We start from the raw sequence: 19,845 nt of genomic DNA on the forward strand, positions 1-19,845 counted from the left end.
CCCGAGGGGCGGCTCAGGGGGAAGGGCCACGATATGGCGGCGGCGCCGCGGGCCCCAACGGGAGCCTCGCCTCAGGGAGAAGGCGGACGGTCACGGCCTCGCCTCTCCCGCCCCGAGCTTCCCCACTGGCAGCAAACGAGTAAAGGAGAGGTTAGTGCCTGTGTTTCGTTTCCCCTAGCGCTGGTTGATAAATACCTGAGAGAAAGAGGGTCTACGCCCTCGGTTTTAAAAGGAGGGTAGAGGGGAAACTCGAGAAAGGGAGCACAGCTTGTGAAATTGGCTCTTGGGCACGTTGTGAAACTGGGCACAGCTCCTCCTGCCACACATATACCCGGGAAACTGTGCACAGCTGTTCAGCGAAGAGAGAATAGTGCAAGGGGGTTTCCTACAAATGTATATGGCATTCCTACTGTTCTCCCCTACCTGTGGTCTCCAGACCCTGCCAAGTCCTCCGCCGGCACCCAGTTACTTGCCCCATTCCCTAGAGAAGAGGAGTTATCCCCATCTTTCCCTTAGGAGAAGCCTTAATTTTCATTTACAGCCTCCAATAGAAAGTTGACTTTCATTCTGTACAAGCTCCCTCTCCCTCAAGCTTGTGTTTTTTTCTTTAGGATACAGGATGTGACCAAGAAAACCCAGCCACAAGCAAGACAAATGGTAATTAAAAGTGATACAATTGTGTATTCAATGTAAATATACCTATGTTGAGTGAATGCTGGTACAGGATATAAACATTAAGCTGGTTTCTTGAAAATTGAAAACAAGAAAAAACACCCCACCATTTGTTCTATTACACTGTGCATATGTCACCTGTTTCTCCTCCCCAAGGAAATGAAACAGAACTTGACAAAGGGTAGTATAAGTAAGCTATCAGGGAAACAGGTGACTAGGTAAGGGGCAGAAAGGCCATTAGCAATCCCAGGTGAGGTAAAGGCTGAAACAGGAGTTGAACCTTTACTTTAAGGTAAAGAATGCATAGACCAATGTTTTTCTCACACATTCTCACAAAAAATCAAACACAAGCAAGTATTACCAAACAACGCATGGATATGGGAGAACAAGACTGCATATTTCTCCTGCATGTGACATTACCCTTCTATTTAAATGGGAATATGGATTAATTTTATTTTTGTTACCTTCATAGACTAAGCTGTTCTTTCCCTCCGTGTGGCATTATTAGTAGTAAACGTCCTAAAAACAACCACTTACTAAGTCTGTGAAATCACAGCGGTAAGACAGGTATAAAGTGTATACGTTATGTTTAAGGGTTGAGCTGGAATATTCATTTTCCTTCCAGTTATCTATTCATTAATTGAATCAAGTCAAATAGTTTTTACAGTGAGGTTGTATGTTTTAATTAATACTTACACATACAAAACCAGCTGTAAATAAATTATATTCAATAAAAGACAACTGCCTTATTTCCTAGAATGCTTTAAAAACCAAAAGCCTGCAAGGATTAAGGCCTCTTTGGTCTGTCCTATAGATGCAATATCCAACTTCGCAGCAGCCTTCAATTTATAATTCTGAACAGAGTAGAGATGAATCCATAAGGCAATTCAGTACTTTTTTCTTCTTTAAGAGAGTGGAAGATAAGCATTTCTAGGTTTCCTGTTTCTTCAAGGATGATTAACTATTCTTCTCCTTTACCATTTTATTTCAGCAGCCGTTTTCTCTGTCTCAGAAGTGCATCTCTAAGAGCCAGCTGGAATATGAAACAAGAGGGATATTCAGGTATTTCAAACTCTTAGCTTTAACTATTACGGAAACAGTATCACATTGACAATCCTCTTCAATATGCCCATCGTACACATCCCATTGGTATTGTAGGAACCAGACATTTGCAGATAAGATCACCAAACTTTTTAAGAGAATGCTACAGCTAACAGCTTCCATCATCTATGCTGAGATAGACATTTATAGAGGCTTTTATGTATTACAGATAAGTAAGACTGCAAGATGAGAAATTAACCTGAATTGTCTTTAAACCAGTTGACTCAGGTGCTAGTAACACTAACTACACCAGCATTGAGTAGGCAGATCACAGACAAAGGAGCTAGCCACACAGCTCCTTCCAACTGCTGTTTTATGACTACCTATACTCAAGTTCAAAAGCCACTCAAACCTGGCTGTGAATATAGACAACCTGAATCTGACGCAAGAAGCTGGAAGGTAGTAAAATATCAGAATGCAGTTGAGAAATTGTTTATAGATTTCTACAGAAAACAGGAGTACAGCATTACCTTCAGCTGTAAAATTAAGAACTTTTGGTAGCACTTACACAGACAGATCTAATTGATGGTAAGTCTCGTTAAGCTATTTTCATTAAGTAAGCATAATACTAAGGAAGACTCCTAAAATTTATTCAATCTCAGAGAAATACTAATAATCGATCAGCTAAAACTGGGAGCAGTAACTGGCAAGTGCTAACACATTGGCAGAAATGCTGTGGTTGCTTAGTTAAACAGTATAGTTAAGGAAAGAGTAGGGCTTCAAAAAATAAAACATTCATCAATGCATCAGATCATCATTTAAGATCCTACATAGTTAGGAAAAGGATTGAGTAACAAGTTGTTCTTCTACAGACTTGTTTGGCAAGAAGAGATGAGAAAAAAAAACTTCAGTCCAACTGAGAGCTAAGTAGGATTAACAGGAATTTTTTGAGATTATTACAAAGCTGCTTTTCAAGGGTAGGAAGGAGATGCTGCAATTTTTAATGAGTGCCATACACAGTCTCTTTAAAGTGATATATTATACACGTTTTTGTTGGTAAAGGGATTTAGATCTTGACTATAGACAACATTCCATTTTATTCTACCACTGAGGAGGGCAGCAGAAGGAATTATCTTAAAAACTACAGTACTCCAACCCACTTTTATTTTTACAGTACTTCCCAATCACCGTCAACAGGACTGATGCTGTGGTCTAACTTAAATTAGAAGAAAGTAGAAGGGTACTTTCATTTCACTGTTTAGCTGTTACACTGGAACTCAAAACATTGAATCAGGAGTAAGGACTGAAAACATTCAAGATGACTTTATAAAAACAGGGAACCAAGTTTAAGAGTCAGTATAATCTCAAAAAAAAAAAAAAGATTAAAGGCACTACACTACAATGGAGATGTTTTTGAGCACATGGACACCTGCTTTTTACATATATTTTTTAAAAGAACAAACTGCTAAGAATCCTATCTCAGCAGCTAATCCAAAACTCTTGGGCTAAAATTACACCCAACTTCTCAAGAGAAGGACAGAGAATTAACAGTAGTTTCCTAAAAGCACATGGACTGTTGATTTGCTACATTGTCTGTGTTTTAAGTACTGGGCTAAGGTGTCAGCCTTATACAAGGCAAAACAGAATGATAAAAAACAAAAAACTATACAGGATATTAGTCCAAGTCTTCTTCTTGAAGAAGACTTGTTGAGTCTATAAACTTTTTCAGTATTGTTGCTGTTAAGACAACAAATGGCCAACAAATACACATCAACTTATTATGATCCTGGAAACAGCTCACAAGGACAGAGGAGGGTTTGTGAAAGCAGCACCTGAACATGCCCTACCACAAGACAACACTTAAGTAAACACAAATCAGTAACACAAAAAAAGAAGCCTGCACACTTGGATTCTTATAGAAGTTTTTCCTCAGAACACCTTCAAAGTAGTTCAGTTTTGTAACACCCTGTAACACTCCTGACTGGCCACCTGCCAGGTTAGATAAAGGGATTTTAAGGCCGATTTTTGTTGTTAACACAGATCTACCCTGCCAAGGTGAAACACAGTAGGGCAAAACAATATGCCTGTATTAACACCAGCAACAGCTGCCACAGTTTAGGCATTAACCCCAGCTGTGAAGCATCACAGAAGTGAGGGGGCTCTGTCCACACTCCATGTCTGCCACTTTATCTAACCCCAGCTGTGTGGGGAAGCTACATGGGCTCCCTGGCCAGTGCCCTCAGGGACGAAGTTATCAACCTTAAGTTTCTGCCTCACCTTTTAGTTATCCCTTCAGCTACCCTGGCACAGCTGCCTGTGGGAATACACGGTAACTGGACTACCAAACAGATGCATTTTTAACTTACATGTGATTTTGGGAAGACTGTTTTGAATCCTGCATCAGCCCCATAGCTAAGCTCGTAACTGAGGAAGCAGTAGAAGGCATGGGCATCGCCACTGAGAACAGAGTATTGCCAAACTATGGCAGCAGGCTAAGCCAAGGAAGCGACTTATTTTTCTGATTAGCTTTAAAAAGTTCTAAAGAGCAACTGCATCTGAGCCTTAAGTGCATTTGTATCAAGCATTCAGATGACCTCAAGCCAGGACAGCTGAGTCCATAATATGACAGTAATAAGAGAAAGGTCAAAGACAGACTATGGGAGTAAAGAAACACACACTAGAAGCCTGTCCTGAAGACCAACTCCACTGTATCGTGGGAAAGATTTCTTCTATCACAATATTAGTTTGAACATGATCTGTTATTGCTTAAAGGGAAAAAAGAAATCAAACCACATTTTAATCATCTTGCTAGCCTACCCATGATTTTGCAACAGTGCATGGTTCTTTGTGCATAGTCACGAGCAGATTCTGACAAAGCATTCTCCTCCACCCCCACAGTCTCTGATATACTTCCTCTGGGTAGGTTTCATGGGAAGCAACCTAGCTCACAACTTCTTCCAGTGATTAATCCATCAAATTAAACACCAAAATCTTAGGGTATAGGATAGACAGCACTTCACCAACATTACAAGTTTATTACTCAGACTGCCCCACCTAATTTCAACATTAAACGTTACCTGTTTTTCCCTGAAAGAACGCTTATTTTTGGTCCGGACATTATGGCTGTATCTCATCATCATAAAGTTCTTCTGCTTTTTCTTCTCTTTATTGGTAGAGCTGGCAAATGGGTTAATTCTTGTTTTCTTTTTCACAAATTCTTTTCTATCCGTTTTTCCAGCCTAGAATAGACAACACACCATAATAAGAGAAGGCCATTTGTCCTTCCCTACAGTAAACGTCAGCTGCTAGGGTGACAGGTTCTAGAGCAGCAAGCATACATCCAGATTCAGTATGACTTCCTGTGTGTATTAACTGCATTCCTCCATGCTGGCTGTATTAAGTGTCAGTGAAAATGGGGGTGTCTGTATTTTCATCTTCACCTGCGACCAGCAAGAGGTTGCTTATCAGTTACAGCCACGATGCAACAGTAAAAAATAACTTAATCAAAACACAGATGGCAGCTGGGCATCTGTCTTACAGATTCAACACCACCTCCTTATTCCACAGGAGACAAGAACACAAACCCCACAAATGTCTAAAAAGAGGATATGGAACAGCCCAGTTCCTCACCATTGCAGTTGCCAATCTTGTCTCCTTATCTGACCTCGGCTTCTTATGTAGATGTTCGATATCTCTGAGTGAAAGCAACTCGCCCCTACGCACACAGAAATCCAACAGAAGGCTGTCAAACACAAAACATCATCTGGCCAGAACACCAAAATGTCCTCCTGACCTTTTGTCTCTCACCCATCTCTTAGGCCATTGTTCCCCTATACACATTCACACAGGCACTTTTTGTTCTTCCTCTCAGGCTAATCCTCATGCTTGGGACAACACATACAAAATTCTCTCATGACTGTTTTTTGAGTCCAGCTTGAACCACAACATTTAAGAAACTCTGGAGATACAGACTTGCAAGTACTGCTAAAAAAATAACACAATTTAAAAAATAAAATTCCTCTGAACAAACAAACTAGTCCCAGTTTCCATTGGCCCCCCCTTGCTTTTTTCTCCCAGGTATAAATAAATCCCCCAGGCCAGGATCCATTCTAGGCCATGTGGCTGTTTGCCACCTGCCACCATGGGATAACAGCCAAAAGCAGAGCTCTGTACCCTACGGCAATTAAAAATTTTATCACCAAACTGTGGGGAAAAAAATGTGCTTGACAATATTTCACATCCTACCTGCTCTCCTCTTCATCATCTATTTCAATATTTTTCCTCTTTGCAGCTTTGCCTGGTGCAGAATTAAGCTCTTTGGAGAGCTGAGCAAGACGTATTTTGTGGAAGTCTTCTTGAGTTAGCAGCCTGCTTGTACTGACTGCTGCAGCTTTAGCTTTCCGTTCCTCTATAGGCATGCTTTTCATCTTCTCTGCCTTCGAAACAAGTACAAAAGGACAATCATCCAGAGCTCTGCAAACCATTTGTTCTACAATCCATGACACTCTTGCCTCCCAAATATCCACACAGGGGGAACAACGCTGGGGAACGCTATAAACAGTTATTAGGATTCTTAAGAGTCATATCTAACATGTGGTATTAAAAAAAAAAAAGAGTACTTTATTTCCTCTGAAATACTAAGGAGTTGAAAGTTACCATTGCTTTGAAGGAGCTTAGCACTGGAAGAGAATTCCCCAACTCTCCCCCCTCACCCTGACAGCAAACATATTTCAGCACAGGTGCAAAAACATACTTCAACTCACTGATTTTGGTCAAGTTACCATGCAGGTAAGGTAGTTATGAGCAGCCATGAGAAGGTAGAACATGAGAATGTGGACTGCTATTAACAAGTCCCTTTTCTATTTGGGGGTAGAACACGCTTGGAACTCACCACTTCTTGCTGCTCCTCATCTGAAGAGTGGTGGACGTCAATCCACTCTCCATCTTCATCATCTTCCCCCTCACTCATACTAGCACTTTCCCATCCATCTGCTCAAGGGAACAAATGCACAGAGCTGCTAGTACAGAGCTGGTTGAACTTTTTGCATTTCAAATTATTTCAGAGCAGATCCTAAGCTCTCACTGCCTTTTACTACCTAACTACATTTGTGCCCAGGGACACACTCAAAACTGTAGGATCTCAGCATCCCAGCCTCAGAACTACATAGACGTTCATAAGACTTAAGATACTTCACACATTTGATCATTAGTTGGGAGTAATATTTCTAGACATCCACGGTTGAACAAACCAATAGCTCTCATGCTGTCCCACTGGCAAGTTCAGCTACCAAATTCTACCTGGCCTGCAAAGTCAAAGCATCACACGGGTATAACTCTAAAAGCAACTGATTCAGAGCTGTACAAAGACATCTCAGCCTTCATTTCTTAGCGCACCTACATCGTGTGCAGCTATGGACAGCTATTGTGGACAGCTAAGCGTACAGCTATGGACACCAATTTTTAGTGATAACCACATACGGCAGCGTAAGATATTTGAACACACACAACAGGCTTGTTAAAACCTGTTCTATCTTGTCATTACTGTGAGCTGCAGTCCCTTTAAAACATTTTTGTTATGAACTTAAATAAACCTGCAACAATGGTGAACAAAGCCTTTACAGGAAATGCATTTACATACATTTCTTTCATTCTAAAGAATGCCAACCATAGAGGATAGCTAATCAGTTTGCAGCAAGTCACTGTTGCAGCAAATTGTACCAAAACCCTATGCTTTGTAAAGCGTAACTCTCAAGTTATGTTCAAGGCCCTCAAAACAAGCAGCTGCATTTAGGAGAATCTCTGAAGAAACACTAGTTTACAAATGCTAATCCTTACCACACTGCATTCAGCAACATTTCCGGCCCCCTCCACTTTATATAACCCAAGGAAGGAAGCAATGCAATTTAAAGCAAAGTTGCTCTCTATGACCTATTTTGCTTCTCTCTGCTGTTCAAAATCCCTCTTTCCTCTCTCTCCTCTCTTTCATCTCTTTATTATATGAAGCAATGCAGTGACTATCAGATCTCTCAGGATAAATTGCACTTAACTCGAGGACAGTATCCATGCTTCTTAATGGATAAATATGGACACATACAAACCATGCAGCATGTGACAGCAGCAAATGAAATGCATGAACGCCAAGTCCAAATAAAATCTTAGCAGCAATGATGCACAACATGGAAGTAATAAAGAAAAAAGGCCAACCTTCCCCTTGGTTTTCTCCTTTTTCCTCTTCATTCACAACCTCCAGTACTTCTGCTCCTGGAATATAGTCTTTGGCATCCAGTTCTCCATATTCATGAATCCTGGCTTCCACCGAGGCTTCAGTAGGTTTACCCTGTAAGTAAATAAAACACATATTAAGCAGGCTGCCATCTTAACTCACACAAGCCTATAAAAATAGGGGGTGGAGTTGTAGGAAAGAAATTCCGCCTGATGAAACATGAAAAGATCTTGAATTACTATAGAGAAGTTGAACAAACTGCAGGAAGACAGACTTCTGCAGCATGAAGCTTCTGTCAATAAGTTTGATGAGTCTGAACTAAAGAAGCCTTGAAACAAGAGAAAGCCATGTCAAAATGCAGCAAGGGAAAAGGCCTGGAGAGAAAAAAAATGTGTGATTCCATCACATTCTCAAGAGGCTCTGAGAGTAGTTATTATTTTTGAGCACATAAGCTTACATTTATAGTGAACGCAATGCAGAGGAAACACTTACTCTGTATTTCTTCTGTAGCATCTCTGGGTTCAGCGAACGGAAGAGGTGTATCAGAGTTCTTGCAGACATCGTCACATCTAGCCAGAAAAATAGAGTCAGGACTAAGTATAGTAGAGCAGAATCCTGAGCAAACCAAAGTGTACTGAGGTAAACAGTATTACAGCCTATTCATGTATTTTCTGAAATACTAGCTCCCACTGATTTCTCCAATGCAGGATCCAGCTCTCAGGGCCAAATCTTTGTTAACAAGCAGCTGCCCTTCTCCAGTTCTGCCAGCTGTTTCCCTTGCCATAACTACCCATGACTGTTTGACTAAGTATATGCATAGAAATGCAACAGACATTAAAAATGGTATCTCTCAGCCCACCAGAAAATGCAGTACTATTATGAAGGCTGTAACAGAGGACCAGATGACAAGAAAAAAGGAAGAAAGATCTAAGAGTCATATCCATATAACATACTCACTTTTATTTTTATGAGTCTTGTAGTGAGCAAGGTCATGGAGCAGATCTTCAGTCATGGCTAGTGGACATCTCGCTGTGATTTCTTTTATTGCATTGATTCTAAAAATTAAAAGTGAAATATTTTCCTGAATAACATGGTTGGGAGAGACACTCACTGGCCCAGTAATAGACTGAATTATCTCAAACTTGATGAATCTTCTGAAGCGTTAGGTGTAACAGAGGGGAACATAACAGGATGCTCTCTGCCATAGTTCTCCAAAACTTCTCCCAAAACTTCCATCTTTGGTCCATACTCTACGCTCTCCACCTACTATTTCGTAGGATTTTGGACCTCAGGATTCTGCAACTAAAAGCTAGGTCCAACCATACATATTTGCAAAAAGCTGTCAAACAATCACCAGGCCTAGGCAAGGCCAAAATCAAGAAATAATTCTCCTGTCAAGCATGGGCAGACAAACAACACTATAAAGGAAACCTGTGTGCTTACACCAAGTTTCTTTTTATCATCTTCATGCACACACACAGTACACTAAACTTGTTGCTAGACTATAACCATGTTAAGAGGAAAAAAGTAGTTCATGAAAATATTCAAAACATAGCTGCCCATAGTAGCTTCCCCTGCCAACTACTTCATCTTCTTCAGGCACAGCTCAGCTCTCTCCTACATTTACTGGTCATATTCTACTCTGCCTACACCAGACCTATTACAAAAGCATACTTTCTTCAACAGAGATAGCAAGCAATTTATAGTTTCACTAACAGCAACACTTGAATTTGTTGTCAGTAAGAAAATTTAATCTACTAGACAGTAAAAGTCTAGAATTACGATGCTGTCTACTCACTGTGTGTATACAAATCAAAGTTATTTTGATTCAAACACAAGAGGGTGTACCCTCAAACTAGAAATAACATAGTACTTGGGAAGGAAGAAAAACACAAGACCAAACAAGAAATCAAAAAAGGCCATCACAAAATCCAAAAGAGTTAAGTCACAGCACTGGCTAAATACAGAAACCCATTGCGCTGAGGAATTTACAACACTGACAAGAAAATTAAGGAAAGTTTATGTTTACTGTCTTGTTTTTATTCAAGCTGGTTCTTAAAAGCAAAGATGAATGACAGGAATAGGCTGAAGGTCATTTCAAAAAATGGAAAATATTTTTCCACATTCAGAGTTTTACGGTTGTAATAAAATTCTGTACTCACCCTACAGTCATGACTTCCCCAGAATTCTTGTCAGTGACAAAGTTGTTGGCGATGGTCATCAACACTGACTGGATAATCTGAAAATACAGAAGAAAGGGTAAATATACTTACTATTTAATATAATTGTGAGGTGATTACATCTTATTAACAGAGCTCTTTTCACAGAAAGGCAGAGCTTGTGACTTAACACTATAGCCTGCAAATAACTTCTAGACAAATTCTCCTGCAGAAATTGAAGACCTTGAGCATTGGGGCTGTATCCCTTTACAAAAAACAACAACCTGTAACTTGCAGAAGTTGTCAAAGAGCAAAAATTCCCACGTGGTTTTCAAGAAAAAGGGTCTGACCGGATTCCTTGTCCCCCATCCCCAGTGAATGCACTTAACACTTCCAGCTTGCACACTGTCCATTTTAACATCACCAAAAGTTTATGGAATACTGACCTCGGGTGGTACTAGCTGATGCGAAGCTTGTGCCGCAAACAGAAGAATCTTTGTCACTTCTGGAAGTAAAAATAAAAAGGAAGGGGGAGAAGTTGTCCAAGTACATCAGTGCAACTTATTTTGGCCATTACCCACATCCACCAATACAGCTAAGTCAATGAGATCCTAAGCTTCTAAGCATCAAAGCCATTCGAGGCTGAAGTTATTTGAGACATCTTGTACTTCTCTCTCACAAAGCATTAGGAACACATCTGGATCTCTACCCCAGCAGCAGTGCAGACCCTTTATAGCCAGCTACACCAAAATACATGTTTCCATTCTAGAGTGAAACAGAAGGAAAAAAGCAGCAAAAGGCAGTCACAGCTTTGCTCAACAAGTCAGGTTCTGCAAGGAACTAGGAACTCACTTGATCCCATTGCTGAAGTTTCTCAAGCACTTAAGAGCATCAAGTGGACACAGCTTCCAGGAAAGTCCAGTTTTGGACAACTGGAGCCTTTTGCCTCCTTCATCCACAATCCCTGGACTATTCTTGCTTCCAACTTTGCTACTGCTACCTGCTCACAGCACCACTTAGGAAGTGACTGTACATGTGAAATGACAGACCAACACTGTTATCAACTAGTAGCTGCTTACCTCTCTGATGGGGCTGTAGAAATCTCTGAATGAAGGGGTAGAAATTAAAAAGAAAAAGCTGCAGGGAAGATAAAAGTTGTAACAGGTTAGTCGCTTCTCTTTTGAGACCACTTTTATAACCTGACATGCTGTAAACAATCAACAAACCTACACAGCCTGCTCTGAAAATGCCTCAGATTTTATTGTGTAACACATTTCACCTGTCTTGAACTTGAAATACATAGAGGTGAGGAAGGGACTTTTTCCAACGAAATTAAGATTCAATGCCAAAATCTGAAATCCACAGTGGTTCTTGTTTGACTGCACAGAAATCCAGTTGGGTGGTCTGCTGCACAATGATGTGCCACTTCTTCCCATAGCTTCAGGAACATAGTCCTCTCAAAACAGAGACTGTCCCTAAATTCATGCTCATTTAGCATCTGAGTCCCTTCACTAACTTCTCCAGCAAGCCTAAATGAATATTTGATGCTGAAGCAGCCTAACACCTGGACACACACCTCCCAAGTGACAAGTACTTCATATTCCTCCTGGACTTACACATGGTAAGTTCTACTTAAGCTTTATGCAATGAGGAAATAGCATGGGCTCAGGTTTGACACCACTGCAACACTGGGGTCTCCGTGATGTGCGAGACCTGACAATTCAGATGCCCTGGTCACTGGGAGGAATGCTTTGGGCAGAGACCAAAGCACAAAGTAGCAGCTCTATGTGCCTAGGTGTGAACCCAGTAGTGTCAAAAAAAACAACTGGACTTTCTTATGCTCCCTATATTCAAGAGTGCTCATACAGCCACAGTGAGCATTTCCACCTTTTTGTTAGCCTTGAGGATACCCACAAGGACTAGTATTTCCCTCGCCCCACAGAGCCCGGCCCCAAGAGGAACAGATTCTTAAGGAAGTCTGATCACACTTTGGTTATACCTCAGAGTGCTGTTCTTAAGCTATTGTTAGACTCAATTAAAAAACTACACTGAAGACACAAGTTTTTAAATAGGCATTTTCCCCTCTAGTCACGACATCCCAGCTATTACACACCACCAGCCTTCTCAAGCTGAATTCACTTAGTACCATACAAGCCTACATCACTGTGCCATACCATAAAGCCCACTGGCAAGTCCATGGGTATACTCAGCTTCATTTTTCAACATACAGGAAAATTAACTCACTTTCCAGAGGCACAAGGCCAGAGCACACCACCACCCAACTGTCAGGTCATTACAGAATTATTATGTACCTCATGGATTCCAACTAGCCTAGATATTAGGTCCATGAGCATCATCTTCACTTCAAATCGTTCCTTACAGTTCTCCAGCTGCTTCAGCAGTTTCTCTGCAAAGTCTAGAAGAAGCAATAATAGGTTTGTGGTAGTCTCAAAAGGCACTGTGCCAAACTCAGCTGAGACTGGGTTAAAAAAAGATAGTGAAGTTCTGTTGTTGTTTAGTTTTTCTTTAAAGCTCCATTGTCCTTGCACAGAAGAAACTTAAGGTGCTCAAAGCACTGCTCCCAGTTCTTTATTTTTCCTCTCACATGCCTAGAAAATCTAAAGCTGTGCATAGGTCCAAAAGAAAGGACACAAAGCAGAAGCTCTGCAACATCATAAATACAGGGTCGGTATTTAAAGCTAGTTTGTTTGTTTGTCTTAAAAAGATGCATTTCAACCCATCTGAAAAACAAAATCCCCAGAGTTTCACTACATGAGACTGTGAATGAGTCAAGTGGTATTAGACAAATGGCAGACTGATAATAGGAATACAATTCTACAAAGGCATAAGCTAAAAAAGCTGCAGAAGATGAGCTACTTCCCCTTCGCACAAACTATGGCCTTCACACATACAAGATATAAGCTGAAAGACACATCCTGATTTGTAGCAACCCGAAGCAGATGGTGCAGTATAGCTCCTTCCTTGTCTGGCCACCTACACGTGTTCCACTATGACAAGTGCAACAAGATTGGTCTCACATTTTAAGTGTTTTAAGTGTAAAAAAGCATCCTATTATCACATTTGTGTCTACTTTCATTCTCCTTGCAGAGTTTTGTCTAAATTTTAGTATCTGGGAAAAACAGTTTGAAAAACAGAATACGATGCATGCTTACCCTGGGGATCATGAATCAAATGAATAGCAGAGAAGTTGAACACCTCTGGCTTGCTCTTCTTTTTGTGTTTCTGCATGGCAAAAAAAAGTAAAGGAGACATTTTTCTTTCTATGAAATAGCTGCAGGTGCTTCAGTTTCAGGCTGCCATTGGAAGCTGCTATTCCTCATTATTCTCTTCAAAAAGAGGTGCTTTGGTTTTTAGCAAGTAAACTACCATTCTTTTCAATTGCATTAGCTTTTCAACCACCTGACCTAACAGGCAACAGGAACCACATCAAAAAGTTGCTTCTCAAGACACAGTATGCTCTAAGTAACGGACCACAAAAAGGGCACCCAAGAGCAGAACCAGTCCACAACTCAGACAAGTGTGTTTCAGAAAACTGCCCGACCAGTGGATGCTAGTATGCTCTAGAAGCCTCACCTAAATTAGATGACAAAAGATAACTATGACGACTGTGGAAACAAAAAGATTTCTGCATGTGAAGGATTAAGTTAAAATGCCAGCAAGTCAAAACACCGTTCTCCTCACCCTAAGAACCTTCATCGCTTTTTCCAGTTTCTTCTTGCGCTTGGTTGTTTTCTTGTTTGTTGCATACCGCACCATCAGATCTCTGGCAGTGGGGCCATCGTCCTTCAGAAGGAACACAACGAAAACAAGACTCAGGTGAAATCAGGCTTCAAACAGGAAGCAGAAATACAAAAAGTATCAATGTACTACATTTGAAAACGGTCTCTTCCCACCTAAGTTTCATCATACAGAGATAGTAGCCTTTAAAATCACAATTCCATAAAACCATTTATATCAGAGAGATAGCTGTAATCTTTACAGCTGGGTAATCACAGGGTACTAGACAGTCACACACAATAATGGCCGTGTATTAGGAGGTTCTAAACTATAATTGTGGCAGGTTGTCAGCCTTCTCAGGGTAACTGGATTATTTCATTTGTACATAAATGGGAAATGCAGTTTGAGAGGCAGAACTGAAGGGATATCTAAAAAATTAAACCTGCCTCTTAAAAACCAAGTTAAAATCTCTTCCCACAACTCTAAAGTTACATATCTACGAATTCATTAGCTTAAAAAAAAAAAAAGGGGATTGGCCAGCCCTCACTTATCTCTTACAAGTGAAGAACTTCCTTCACAATGAGTATAGGAAAGCAAGGGAGCCCTTAGGCTGTAGACAGATAGTAAAGGTAACCTGCTATCAACTAGGACCAGGTGGCAAAAAATTAAACATTTTTGTGAGGTGGATCAACAACTGGAGGAAACAAAACAGAAAATTCTGTAGCACAACAGTAGATGCATTGGTGTAGTCAAAAGTCTGCAGGATAACAGAACTTTGTGAAGATTTAATCACAACACTCACCTCAGATTCTGAGTCACTCTCTTGATTCTCACTTTCATCCTTCCCAAGGAAGAACTTCAAACCAGCAACTAATACCTGAGAAATTAAGTGAAATGTAGGACATGACAAACAGACAAGAGTATTTACAACAGCCAAGCATCCTGATCTTAAGTTATGCTAAAACATTTCCAATTATTGGTAGAAAAGAATAGATAAAGAAAGCAAACAATCAGACTGAAAGCATTCTGAACAAAGTCAATTTTTGCTGCTAACCCTCATCAGCCAGAGGCACATAAAGGATCAAAAAACAGCTGGGCTTCCCCCTTAGCAAATCCAGAGACTGAAATCTTCCTAGCTTTCTGCAAAGCAATGTAATTGCTCCATGCAAATATTATTGATAACTCCTGCACAGCCGATACCTGATCAGCTGTGCTAAGCACTCCAAGCTTTCATTAGTTTATATGGGTTTGTTGGTTGTTGGGTTTTGATTGTTTGTTTTGGTTTTTAATCAACTGGAACAGCTTTTGGACTTTCACTGTGAAAGAACGTATCTCAAACCGTAACATGCATTTTTAGAGCATCTAGCATTGGAAAACCTACAAAGATGACAGGCAGCCTCAGATCCACTCAAATCCCAGGCAAGATATCAGCTCTCTCCACATTTAAAAAGTAAATGCCTTAATGATGCTGATTATAAGGTGGCAATATCCTGACAGTTTCTTCTGAGTAGCAAGGGAAAGTACATCCACCCTCCCCACTCCAGCCTGCACTTGCAACAAGACAAGCATCCCATTCTGCTGCTCTGCACCTAAGCACCAAATGTGTCCTACTCCCAGAACACAAGTGGCATTTTGAAATTAAACAACAAAAGACTAATAATCAGTGAAGCTTGTTAGCAGTTTGGGTACTGAAATAAGAAACTGCATCCCCAGGATAACGGTAGCTTAGATTAAATCCAGTTTCATCAAATGACTTCTGTCCTCACCTTTGTCACTCTGGAAAAGCAAGCAGTTGTGATGACATTGACCGTTTTGGCATCATTCCTGGAATAAAACAAAACATTGCCTTTTACTTCAAGTTTTACAATCCCAAGTTATTCTCAGAAAATTAAGTTGCATGAACTAGGACTCCTAAAAATATTTTGAGTTTATATCAAGTCTTAGGTACTTAAAAGTCTACTCATTAAAACTGCAAGAAGTCTTATCTTTTCAGGAACACTAATATTTTTTTCAGCTATCCTAATTTTCCCTTTGTTATAGTAATTCTCAACCTACCACTACACCAACAAAAATCTTAACAAAGCTGCTGTGACCTTGTGCATACCATGGAATAGACTGTTTCCCTGAACACTACGTATCAAAACTCCTCATGACAAATACCACCTGGCACCGCATCCTGCCTGCCAGCTGAGGCTTCTCCTAATGCCAAGGTAAAGCAGTGTTGCCATTTACCTCCCCGCATGCTGGAAACTGCTGGGAATAAGCAATACAAGAACTGCACTGTTAAGGCTCTGTCACTAACTTATCTCAGAAATACATAAAAAGCAGCAGATACATTGCACACCAGCAGCATTCCTTGTTGTATTCACACATCTCCGCAGTTTATCTCTGTACGAGAACTGGGAAGAACAACGGAATTAGAAACTGAAGGGCTTAAAAAAAACACTTTGTTTTTACAGTCAAAAAGTTGAGCGAAAAAACTACCATCTTCTCATGCAATTTTCCACTGGGTAACATCTGCTCTGGCATTTTAGAACACAAGAGGAAGATTGAGCAACATATTAGACATCAACTAGCACTAAGACAGCAACTGAACACTCAGTGCACTTTTTCTGCTTTCAGTATTTCTCTAAGCAATAATTTTTCAAGCTGGTGTCTGCTAAAAATAAAAGCTATATTACAGCTTCACCTAAAAACAACAAAAAGCCCTCAAAGCACTTATTAGATCAGTCATCTAGAATTACCCTAGTGACTTTACGGAATAAGAAGAAACAAAATTCATTTTTTCACCGTACATCACAGACTGTATGGCAATACCAACAGCTGTATATGCAAACGTTCAAACAAGTGAGCTGCACAAGGCTTGTTTCAACTGCAATACACACAACTTGTGTATTTTCAACTAAAATGTGAAAGATTCAACTTAAGTAACTCTGAGACTTTAAGGAGGACAGCATTTCTTCCCAACTAGACCATGCTCCATAAAATCCAGCCAACTGGAACACAAAGAAGATAAATATACTGAAAGTCAGAGGCCCTCCACATCACATTTTGCACAACATGCCACAAGTGATGTCAAGATGGCTGCCCTACATTAAATAGGGAAAAAGCATGGGCCTGCCAAACCTACCAAATATTCCTTCTGTAAAGTTCAATCATCACATCCAGAGAGATCTTGGCAGCAGTGGGATTGCTGTCCCTCAGCATGCTGTACATGAAGTTCTGCAGTGTCTAAGAAAAAAGTTGGGAAACATTTGTTACCAATCTTCAATAAACACAGTAGTAAAACAAAGTGCACCTGAAAACTAGAATACTTACTGTGTTTATTTTATTGTTTTTGTGCTTAGCATTTACATTCTTGATGTCTGTCACAATGTGAGTATACAGAGTCTGTACGAGAAAGAAAAAGTAACATTTGCAAGTCACACAGGGAACACTGCACATGGACCGTAATTTCCCCAAAGCCTCCAAGTACCAAAACGAGAGGCCTGATCTCTTTTAATTTGTAGTTAGAAAAACAACATGTTACCTTGTAAATCCTCATATATGCTTGATTTTCATGGATTTGAAAAAAACGTACTTAATTTACAGCACAGTGAGGAAGGAAAACAAAGAGCATGAAGCTTAACTCAAAAAATCCCACTACTGTTTCATATGTACATTCTGAGAGCAAGTTTAGTAATCCTGGTCACAGAAAGCAACTATCTCACGCTTATTGCAGAGAACACGAAATAAAGCTTTTACTAGCAACTTCTTTTTTTTAAACTTAAAAATTTTCACATAGAATTCAGTAATTCCTGCTCTGACATCAACGTGCTTATGGTTTTTATGTGCAGACACATTCAAGCTGCTCAACTGCAAGTGCAGGACAGGCTTACAAGCTGTTGCATGTAGAAGTGTTTATAGCGGCATGCTTCATTACTAAGAAGATATACAAATCGAGTCTTGCCTTTGGCACTTTCAGTTTCTGAAGGAGCAGACCCATGTCCCACTTATTTCACAAACACGAACAGTGGAACTGTCTACTATTTCTTCTGTTAGGCGGGTCAAAACCCACTGGAAGTCAAGCCCAGCTTTTGTAATCACAGCTTACTTTTCGTAGAAGTTTATCGTGACATCGCAGCAGCTGAAAGAAGAGCTCCAGCAAACTTGTTGGATTTATCAGATTCCTGTTTCTTAACAACATCAAAGCCTTACAGAAGGTCTGTATGGGAGAAGCAGAGATCAGAATCACAATTTCACAGCACCCCCAGTTTCCATCTTTATTAAAAGATGCAAAAGCAAACTTGAAGCGCTGAATTCCCACAGGTATACTTGAACCAGAGGCCGTGGTCTGCCCCAAACACGTTTTGGTGGCAACCTTACCATTCGAAGGTCTGCGTCCAGCACTGTATGGTGGTACGAGAGCATCTCTTTGAGCTGCTGCGGGAAGTTGGCCATTTGGTCTGGGTAGCAGTGGGCAACCTGGGCAAAGACAGGCTGGAGTGAGCTCGCTACTAAAAACCTTGAGTTAGCAGTCAGCTGCAGGAATGTGAGATGTTACAATCAACTAATAAAATTATTCATACAATAGCAGTTTATCTACACCAAAAGAAAAGTTATCAGTGAAACACTGATGTGAAACACGTGGTGCAGTTACAAGATCCTTTTTAAAACTGAACCAAAGCCTCAAAAGAAAAACTTGCCTCCCTGAGAAATGGCTAGTAACACGGAAATTTTGGTAAACCCAGCTTTACAGCAGCTCGGGGAGGGCTCTGACAACAAGATGACACGAAATACAACCTCTCACAACCCCAGCAGTCGGGGGGAGGCCGCCGTGCCCGGCGAGGGGCTCGAGCCCAGCTCTGACGTTTTCCTCCGGGACAAGAGCAGCTCACCTGCGCCAGGAACATGACCAGCTCCGCCAGCTCCTTGCTGGGCTTGTCGGGCTGGAAGGTGAAGATCTCCACATGGGACTGGTAGTGGTGGTACTGCTGCAGGAACTGCAAGCACAGGAAGCGTTACTGAGGCACAAGGAACCGCGGCAGCCCGTTACCGTCTCCCTCGAATTATTAACCCTTTTTTCCCCCCTTTTCCCCCCCCATGCGCTACGGGGGCTTCGGAGGCGCCTCACCTCCTCGGTGTAGGAGGTCGGGTCGCGCTTGATGAGGTTCTGCAGCTGGGGCAGGTTGCTGGGCAGCTTGTTGCCCTGCCGGCCCGACATGGCGGCGCCCACGTGACTGCCGCCGGGGCGCCTCCATCTTAGAGTCCCCGCCCCGCCACGGCAGCCGCCCAGGGACAAAGCTGGGCGCTTTGACAAAGCTCACCGCTTTTCCCGGCTCACTGGGGGTTAGGCACCAGGGCTTTTGCCCACCGCTGTCTCATTTGGGTGGTTTAGCCTACCAAACGTTCACAACATTAAAGCTTTCTCACTGTACAAATGACTTTCTTCACCCGTAGTATCAACATACTACTCCAGCCTGGTTAGTAAGATCCATATACTTGATCAAAGGATGATAGCACATAACATTTTGTCATGTGGAAGAGAAAAAGCTGTTGTATTCATCCAGTCTCATCTGCTAAAAGGGCTAAAATGACAGGAATGAAAACAGCCCCACTGCATACATACATGTTCAATAACACTGTTGTAGTTTAGCTGTTGTTAATCTTACTCATGACTCTTTCATGTTATAAAGGCATTCATTGCCTCTAAGTTCCCTTATAGACTTTTTGGACAGTGTCCTCTTATTCAAGGATTACTAGCACATGCAATTTATGCACCAGAATGAAGTGACTTAGGCATTCCCTATGTCACTTTAGTGAAACACCTGACAATCAAAAAACATTTACAATATAGATATTAAACATTATACATCTATACAATATAAATAAGTACAATTTAGGCTTTGTTAGTAGTACAAACAGTAAATTCCCTTTCCTTACCTAGGATTTCAATTAAAATGACAAGCATGGAACAGAACAAATATTTATTCATGATGTTCAAAATGGAAGTTTTTCCCGTAATATTCTTGA

The 19,845-nt window shown here is 40.9% G+C and overlaps 2 protein-coding genes across 6 annotated transcripts in view; one reads left to right on the plus strand and one right to left on the minus strand.

The window, feature by feature from the left end:
- Positions 1-19,845, plus strand: part of FAM47E (family with sequence similarity 47 member E) — a 64,579-nt gene that overhangs the window by 27,326 nt on the left and 17,408 nt on the right. For 4 of the 5 annotated variants that reach the window (XM_066996819.1, XM_066996818.1, XM_066996822.1 and 1 more), the window contains exons 1-3: positions 13-150; positions 612-657; positions 1,664-1,734. The gene's annotated coding sequence lies outside the window, so the exon portion shown is untranslated. Of the gene's footprint in view, positions 1-12; positions 151-611; positions 658-1,663; positions 1,735-19,845 lie in introns of those variants that run through there. The other variant, XM_066996820.1, reaches the window with a different exon arrangement.
- Positions 924-19,098, minus strand: SDAD1 (SDA1 domain containing 1). The gene is made up of 22 exons (XM_013193741.3): positions 18,947-19,098; positions 18,711-18,815; positions 18,199-18,297; positions 17,927-18,037; positions 17,152-17,223; positions 16,964-17,064; positions 15,600-15,657; positions 14,636-14,710; positions 13,798-13,899; positions 13,269-13,338; positions 12,408-12,511; positions 11,175-11,232; positions 10,542-10,600; positions 10,099-10,175; positions 8,894-8,991; positions 8,429-8,505; positions 7,918-8,050; positions 6,605-6,702; positions 5,959-6,149; positions 5,344-5,428; positions 4,791-4,952; positions 924-1,705 (listed from the first exon to the last, which is right to left on the minus strand). Exons 1-22 carry the CDS (start codon positions 19,034-19,036, stop codon positions 1,655-1,657), a joined length of 2,076 nt encoding a protein of 691 aa, XP_013049195.1. The 5' UTR covers positions 19,037-19,098; the 3' UTR covers positions 924-1,654.

Source organism: Anser cygnoides, chromosome 4, assembly GCF_040182565.1.
Source record: "Anser cygnoides isolate HZ-2024a breed goose chromosome 4, Taihu_goose_T2T_genome, whole genome shotgun sequence".
Lineage (NCBI taxonomy): Eukaryota > Metazoa > Chordata > Aves > Anseriformes > Anatidae > Anser > Anser cygnoides.

What these genes read in the sequence shown, in the direction of transcription:
- SDAD1 (XM_013193741.3), bottom strand. Translation starts at nt 19,036, where the DNA reads ATGTCGGGCCGGCAGGGCAACAAGCTGCCCAGCAACCTGCCCCAGCTG. An exon ending in GCTTTTCCAGAGTGACAAAG is followed by an intron (nt 14,711 to 15,599) that starts GTGAGGACAGAA and finishes TTAATTTCTCAG; the next exon opens with GTATTAGTTGCTGGTTTGAA. An exon ending in CAAGACTCATAAAAATAAAA is followed by an intron (nt 8,506 to 8,893) that starts GTGAGTATGTTA and finishes TTTTCTGGCTAG; the next exon opens with ATGTGACGATGTCTGCAAGA.